We start from the raw sequence: 8292 nt of genomic DNA, 5'->3' as shown, positions 1-8292 counted from the left end.
ATAACAATGAGATCTAATCATGACTATTAAGTGTAATGGCTGTAGGAGTAGTGACAATTTTATGGGCTATTTGGAAGGCGGCTAATAGAGCATGCTTTGATAATATTTACCCATATGATCCATAAATCATGACACAATCAGCTCATTGGTTGGAATTTTGGAAATTGCCACAGAGACGAGAATTACTCCCTCTCTCAGTTTACAGGGCATTCGCTTACCCCTAGATCGCCAATTTGACCAACCTAATACAAGTCATATATTACAAAAAATATACCAATATAAACTTCAGATATTCTATTTTCAAGGACGTCGATAACTCCCGACCGTTCGATCTGGGAGCACCCGACCGTTTTTTTGAGGCAAAGTTATGACTAGTAAAAGGCCCAGTTTTTCTGTGCACAACAAAATTGCCATGGACTTTTACAATTCTATGAAAAAAATTACCATGTTCAAGTTTATATTTTAAAAAATGGCTCAAAAAAAAGGAAGAAGTCATGGCAATCTGCATCTCAACAGTACGAAAAATTGCCATCAGTATGATGTTTATAAAAAAATGAAAAGTTGCCATGAAGTGATATGGTGAAAGAAGTTCTCTCCAGACACATAGAATTTTTTTGGAAAAAGAATGGAGAAAACATCTTAAGTTGTGGTGATATCATACATGTAATCCCCATGGCAAAACAAATTTCAAAGGATCAAAACTTTTTGCCATGGCAAAAAGAAATTTGAAAGAAAAACTCGTCGTGTTCTGAATCTAATTTGTAATGGCCATGACAAACATTCTTCGGATGGACATGGCAAAAAGACAGAACTAACCATGGCAAAAAATGCATTTAGTTGCCATGGAAAAAAAACTTCTATCAACAATACTGATTTTAGTTGCCATGGCAAGTTTGCCATGTTTTTTAACATCTTAGGTTGCCATGTTTTTGAATATCTTTAGTTGCCATAGCAAGTTTGCCATGTTTTTTGAACATCTTAGTTAAAGAAAGTTTGCATGTTTGCCATGTTTTTGTACAAACTTAATTAAAAAAGAATTTTTCCATGTTTTTGCACATCTTAAATTTGCCACGGCAAGTTTACGAATGTTTTAACATCTACAACGTTGGCATTTTTCTGAACATCTTTAGTTGCCATGGCAAGTTTGCATGTTTGTGAACATGTTAATTAAAAGAAGTTTTCCATGTTTTTGGACAAAACTTAATTAAAAGAAATTACCATGTTTTTAAACATATTAAAGTTTGCCATGGCAAGTTTGCCATGTTTTTGAACATTTTAAAATGCAATGGCAAATTTGCCATATTTTTTAACATCTTATGTTGCCATGGCAAAGATTGCCATGTTTTGAACATCTATAACTTTGCCATAGCAAGTTTGCATGTTTTTGAACATGTTAACTAAACAAGTTTGCCATGGCATAAAATGGAGTTAAATTTGTCATAGCAAAAATGGTTTAATTTTTGCCATGGCAAAATGTAGTACTTTTGCCATGGAAAATAAATTAAAAAATACCATGGCTACACAAATATATTTAAGATGCTACATAGTAAAACTTGCCATGTTCTACAAATGTAAATTTGCCATAATATTTAAATTAATTTTCCATGCTCTTTACAATAAATTTCCCATGGCAACTAAAAATAAAATTTCCAATGGCAACTAAAACTAAAATTTGCCATGTGAAAAATAAAAGTATTTTTTCCATGGCAAAAAATGAGTTAAATTTGCCATGACAAAAATGGAGTAAAAAATTGCCATGGCAAAAAATGGAGTACTTTTGCCATGGCAAATAAATTAAAAAACTGACATGGCTATGCAAGTATACTTGCCGTGCTACATAGTTAAATTTGCCATGTTCTGGAAATGTAGATTTGCCATCATATTTAAAACAAAATTTCCATGCTCTTTACAATTAGTTTGCCATGGAAACTTAAACAAAAAAAAATTGCCATGGAAACTTAAACTAAAATTTGCCGTGTGAATAAAGGTATTTTTGCCATGGCAAAAAATGGAGTAAAATTTGCCAAACAAGGGCGTGACAGAAGTTGTGGATGTACTTAACATTCAGAAAAATTGCCATCGTGATTTACTAAATATTCTTTTGCCATGTTTAAATAATTAAATTTACCATGCATCATAAACTTAATTTCCCATGGTCATTTACTAAAAATTGCCATCGTCCTGGCTAAAAAAATGTTGCCAAGCGAAATACATGAAACTAAAAAATGCCATTATCTACGAACTAAAATTGCCATGATCAATTTCTAAACTTACCAAGATCAAATTTAAATGAAAAAAGGTTGCCATGGTTACTTAATGAGAAATTGAAACTTGCCATGATCTCTGAACAAAATTTGCCATGGTCAAATGAAAATAGAGTTGCCATGGTTAAATTTAGAAATTCGCCATGATTCCTGAACTAAAATTTCCAATTTTTATTTGCCGAAAAAATTGCCTTCGTCTTGGCAATAGAAGTAATTCGCCATTTCAAATAAATTTTTTAAATTGGCATGGCAATAAAAAATGTTTGCCCATAGTATGCTCGATCAATGATTGTAGACTGTTTCTTCTTCAATTGCATGGCCACATGTACTGAACCAATCAACCAAAAATGCATGCATGGACTCGATGGATCACTCCGACAGTAAAATGAACATGACAATACTGAACCAAAATAGAGATTGTCTCAAACGATCAATTAGATTCACTGAAAAAAATAGCGCGCTATAACGCCGCTAATAGCACGCTATAACATATAGAGAATTGTCTCGCTAAATAAATCAATGTATAGTGCCTCGCTAATAGCACGCTATAGCGCGCTATAGCAAGCTAATAGCATATTTTCAGGGATCACGTTATTTTTTGTAGCGCGCTATTTTTTTCATTGATTAGATTTGATTGAATCAACATGGGACCAGGTTATGTATGTCTGATATGCTTGACACTCTATTCTACTACTTGTACTCACTGTCAGTGCAAAACACAATTAAAACAAAAGCATGGCAAATACTGAAACAACATCGGTGGAATGGATTGATTAATCAGACTTGCAGCTTCAACAAATTTCGTAGCGATGAGATTGACGGATGCATCTTGTACCTCGAGCAAGCCCGAAATGGAGGGGTCGATGGCTGACGACACCGTTGACACACTCGTAGCAGAAGCGGGAGTGACTGCCACTGCCACTCGACGTCCTGCATAGCCGCCGGCTCTCCTCAGCGGCCGTGTGCGACGACGGGAGCACCCAGCGCTTTCCTCTCCTGCAGCTAATACTAACCAACACCTCTATTGATTATCTTCTAAAAATCCAGCAATCAGCAGGACCGCAACTCGTCTCGGGAAAACTCACATTAGTTAGTAGAAGAACTGGAACGGGAGAGGCGTGGGCACGATTCATACCTCACAAAGGAGCTGCACAATTTGTAGAACGCGCAGCGAGATGTAAGCCTGTAGAACACACTCCACTTCTCTAGAACGGGTGCCGTGCCTACCCCTTCTCCACGCCGGCGGCACGGTGGCCGGTACCTCGTCCTTGCGGCAACGCGGTGGCTTGCATCTCCTCCCCGGCGGTGCGGTAGCCGCCACGCCATGCCTGTAGCTTTGAGGAGCTTGGCGCTCATGGCCGTCGCGGGGAACGGGGCGGCTGGCTCCGGCATGGAAGCCGAAGGCGCATCAGGGTGGTCCGCGTGCCTCGTCGGATCCGCCCTCCCCCTGCGTCGCCCACCGCCTCTCCCCCCATCTCCCTCTCACCGCTCCTCTCTGCCCGCACCAAACACCAACTCCGACGGCATCGGCGGTGCACCAGGTGGATAGGTGGTGGCCGCACCTCCTCATCGCCCAGCCGCCGCCGGAACTTGCCATGCTCCTCCCCGAGGCCCTGCCGCAGGCTTGCCATGCTCCCCACGCGAGGGCGTCGAGGGAACTGCGTGGCTCCTCGTCCCGCGGTCGCCGTCGATGCGCGCGGCGGAGGCGGTGGTCGGGCGGGAGCTGATCTGCGGTCGATGTTGGCGACGGCGGCGAGAATGCGCAGCAAAGTGAGCAGAGGTGTGGTTGGGGAAAGGATAAGAGAGAGAGACAAGACAGACTGAGGCGTTCGGGGTCGGTGGTATCGGGCCCGAACGAGTTTTTTGCGTGACGTGGCAACACAGCCGATTTAAGATTCGTACTGTAAATCTGACGGCGCAGGAGGAAACATCAAAACGCAGCGCACCTTCGGGAGTTATCGATTCCGATTTTCAAACAGTATAATTTTTGTGTTATATAGTTTATATTAGAGGGGTGCAAGTCAAAGGGGCGAGGTTACTGCTCCAGTGGCGGCGGACATATTCATATTCAGTAGAGGAAAAGACTGGGCGCCAATGGTGTTGAGGAATGCCGGATCACAGGCCGGAAATGCTGTATAAAGACTTGTTGAATGAGCTGCTGAAAACGATGTTGACATCTGTACTGGTTTCTAGTTAAAAGAATCTCGGGTCTTTTACCTTTGATGTCCAGTTTTGGCTTTCTTTTGTTGGTCTGTCTGTAATAATTAGGAAGGTTTGTTTGTCTTTCAATTTCATTTCAGTAAATGAAATTGGGGAGCAACCCATGGGAATTGGACGAGTAGCATCCACTGTTTAGCATAAGTAGGTGCATTCAGATTACAGGAAGTCAAACCCGGATAATACATGATACCTGGAACCTCTATCACTAGAACCATTATAGCTTGGACAAGTTCAGATTACTACAAGGGTCAAACCCACTACTTAATAATGCCTGGAACGTTGATCACTAAAACCATGATGCATTCAGATTACAGGAGTCAAACCCGGATAATAGGTAGCTACTTAATGCCTAAAGCCTCGATCACTACAACCATGATAGCTAAAACTAAGGTAGTGTGTTTCTTATAACCCACTAAAGGTAATATGGTATACTCATAAAGAGCACAGCAGTTGTAGGCACTAGTACAAGAAGAGCAATGTCACATTTCTTCTCAAATTTGCGAAGCTCCTTGAGGAAATTTTCTCGAGGATCAGGCCATTCACGACTGCACATACAAGGGTGATTATGTTAGAGGAAAAGTTATGTATTACGTACATGTTCTGTTCACGGGCACATAAAACATAGTGTACACAAAGTTTATAATCTGGTCAATAAGCATACAAGCGTTATTTGTATAACAACTTGTCTGAAAATACAGAGCAACACATTCTGCTCACACATAAAGGTTTTGAGACCGAGAGTGTTCATAAACAGTATCAAGCGTAATTATAATAATAATAAATTCTGTTCAATTACCTGTGAAGTTCTTTCAAAAAATCCAAATCTTTCTGCACATTCTTCATGCTCTCCTCAAAACTTGCTTCATTGCGTTTGATTCGCTCGCGCCGTTTGGCGCGCGCTTCATCAGAATAAAACAGGTCTTCTTCCTAATGTTAAAGTGCATGTGTACAGGTTAAAAATGCTAAAATTTCATCAAGAAGTTGCAATAAAGTAAATAATCATGCATGCCTCAAGTTGGGAAAGACCAAATAAATTATAAATTTTGGTCTATCGTCAAATCTAAATAAGTAATCTTTGTTGACTTTTGTAATAATAGAATATATCCTTACAAAAACCTTTCACCATCCAAACATCCTCTCATATATACGGGCTATTGATTTCTCTAAAAAGTTAAAAATTAGATGATGCTAAGGGGAAAAGAGCAAAATCGCATCGTCTGGGATCAGATCTAACTTCAGGTAGTCGGTTTGTCTAAAAAGCTGTAAATTAGATGAAACTAGACGGAAAAAAAAAAAGCAAAATCACACGGGCGGGGTCTGATCTAACTTGTGGTGGGTGATTTGTCTAAAAAGTTGTAAAAAAATAACTCACAATGTAACTTAATAGAGAGCAAAATCGACCGGCGGGAATCAGATATTTGTGATGACTGATTTATGAAACTAGCAAAATCGCGGTGGGGGTGATTGAATTGGCTAATAAGTTGTAAATTAGAGGAAACTAGAGAAAGAAACAGCAAAGCCGAACCGCCGGCTATCAGATGATCTAACTTGTAGAACATCCAAGCAGATAGCTCACCTGTGGCTGTGGGACATGGGACATCAGGCGAGAACACGCCGGCGGCGAGAGCGAGAGCGCGTGCATGAGGCCCATACGGGGGGCCATCCCGAGCGACCTACCGAGGGCAGGCATCTTCCTCAGGGCAGAGCGAAGCGCCATCAGGTCTGTCAGAGCAAGGCGTCGTGGATCTAGGGTTTGTTTGGGTGGTCTGATTTCGCTTCCCAGGCAAAAGGGGCACGGGGAGCCTCACATTATATTCCAAGTTTCCAACTCCTCGGTAGGTAGGTCCTGTTCCGCCACCAACATAACTTGTAGCGCTGGCCCAACTCGATCCCCATTTTTTTTTTCTAAACACAGTACACACGCTAAAATTCTCCAAGAAAAAAAGAAGAAAAACTACACACGCAAAACGTGTAGTACATACACTTCTCCCTACTAGTATAATATAATCGTGTACGTGTCAACCCAAGTCCAATTTCCAATCGATATCATTTTCAAGATGGGACAGTGGTATCCCAGCGCACGAGGGTTCAAGTCATGGTGCTCGCACTATTTTTGGATTTATTTCAGAATTTTCGATGATGCGCTTTCAGTGGAAGGAGACGTCCCCGTCGACGATGAGGCGACTACGGTGGCTTCGTAAATCTCAAGATGATATGCCGGCTCAATCTCTCGAAGGTGTTCATAGGGGTAGGATGTGGGCGTGTGCGTTCATAGGGGTGAGTGTATGTACGTATATATGAACGCTTGCATTTGCACTGTGTTAAAAAAAATATTTTCAGGATTCACCGCAAGTAATACTAGCAAAAGAGTCCATGTGTTGCATAGGGAGAAATAAATCATAATATCCAAAGACCATGAAAACATTCTGCTGCATCCATGTGTTGCCGATAATATTTTGATGAACATTTTGTTTAATTTTATTTATATTTTTTAATACACAATCTTTTCTAAAATTTCATGAATATTTTTTTATTTCCCAAACATTTATTTTTAAAGTTAAGAACATTTTCTGAATATGCGGACACCTTTTAGAAAAATTACAAACATTTTCTTAAACCAGAAACATTTTATGGTTTATTGAATATTGTATTTAAAATTCTCTTTTTAAAATTTTGGAAATTTTTTTGAAGTACCAAATTATTTAAGGGAGAAAAAACAAAAACCAAAAAGAAAAAAGAAAAAAGAATAATGAAACTTAAAAACAGGTCATCCGCACATGGGCCGGCCCAAACAGGCGCCCTACGTCTTCAACCAGCACGCAGAGCGTAGTATAGGAGGGCCCTACTCCGTGGGCGGGCCCAGGCGGGCACTACGGGAATCCGGCAAACGTTATTGGCAAAGCTAAATCGGCAAAGAGTCAACTTTTTATCGGGCAGACGGCAAAGATGCTGTCAGCCAAACTACGGCTTTGCCATCGTACTCGTGTACCCCGGACGGAAAAGAAAAGTATCTTTGCCATCAGCTAGACTATGTCTTTGTCACCCTCGTATACCCCAGACGGCAGAGTTTTTTTTTTAAATGAAAGAACAGTACATGTGCGAAGGTTGTAGATGGTCAAAGGTGTAGGGAAAATCTTTCACGATGATGACAAACGAACAGATTTTACAAGACATAAATACTCTACTAGGAAAAATGCCCCGTGTGTTGCAACGAAAAAATAATAACACAAGCCACTGAGCTATACCTTATACTTGTTCTATACATCGTTCATCATACCACCTCTCGCAATTGAACATCAAATGTCACGGACTTGTTCCACTGAGGGAGAACTTCTGTCATGGATTTGTTCCACTCGGGTAGGATGGGTCCCTCACATGTCCCCGCATGATCACTTAGTGTCTAATCGCCGCCTAATGGGCGCCAATTTGTGGCACCACACATGCACACAACTCAAGGCCATGGGGTCTAGGCTCAATTTTTTTTCTCCATGACTTGGTTTCTCCTCCGTCCCTCCTCCCCTCGATTTGCCAACAAAACCGAAGCTCAAATCAGTCTTCCACCCTATTTGAGCCTTCTTGAGGCACCAACTGATTGGAAGGAAGCCCAATGGCTCATATTTTCATAGTCCAAGAAGAGGTTGCACGGTTTGGACTTCAGACTCGAGATGTCTCATATTGAAACTCGCATTCAGCTCTGTGAAAATGAAAAAAAGCAAAAAAAAAAAAGAACACAGAACCAAATGAAGCATGTAGTTAGTTCTGTGAACTATAAAAAACTGATTTATGTACAATACAACATGAATCACAC

General features: G+C 40.7%; 2 protein-coding genes across 3 annotated transcripts in view; both read right to left on the bottom strand.

Annotated features, from left to right (window-relative positions):
• Window positions 1-4092, bottom strand: part of LOC119361990 — a 5479-nt gene extending 1387 nt beyond the window's left edge. Inside the window, exons 1-2 of one of the 2 annotated variants that reach the window (XM_037627166.1) lie at window positions 3400-4092; window positions 3100-3272 (exon numbers count right to left, since the gene is read on the bottom strand). In XM_037627166.1, coding sequence (XP_037483063.1) covers window positions 3100-3272; window positions 3400-3656 — 430 coding nt within the window. In that variant the 5' untranslated portion in view covers window positions 3657-4092. Of the gene's footprint in view, window positions 1-1431; window positions 3273-3399 lie in introns of those variants that run through there. The other variant, XR_005173061.1, reaches the window with a different exon arrangement.
• Window positions 4093-4594: 502 nt separating this feature from the next.
• Window positions 4595-6307, bottom strand: LOC119366998. The gene is made up of 3 exons (XM_037632642.1): window positions 6061-6307; window positions 5281-5411; window positions 4595-5029 (listed from the first exon to the last, which is right to left on the bottom strand). Exons 1-3 carry the CDS (start codon window positions 6199-6201, stop codon window positions 4897-4899), a joined length of 405 nt encoding a protein of 134 aa, XP_037488539.1. The 5' UTR covers window positions 6202-6307; the 3' UTR covers window positions 4595-4896.
• Between the last annotated feature and the right edge of the window lie 1985 nt (window positions 6308-8292).

This window comes from Triticum dicoccoides, chromosome 2B (assembly GCF_002162155.2).
Source record: "Triticum dicoccoides isolate Atlit2015 ecotype Zavitan chromosome 2B, WEW_v2.0, whole genome shotgun sequence".
NCBI classification, from domain to species: domain Eukaryota; kingdom Viridiplantae; phylum Streptophyta; class Magnoliopsida; order Poales; family Poaceae; genus Triticum; species Triticum dicoccoides.
Note: the sequence above shows the minus strand (reverse complement) of the source record. Positions and strands in the feature narration are given on the sequence as shown.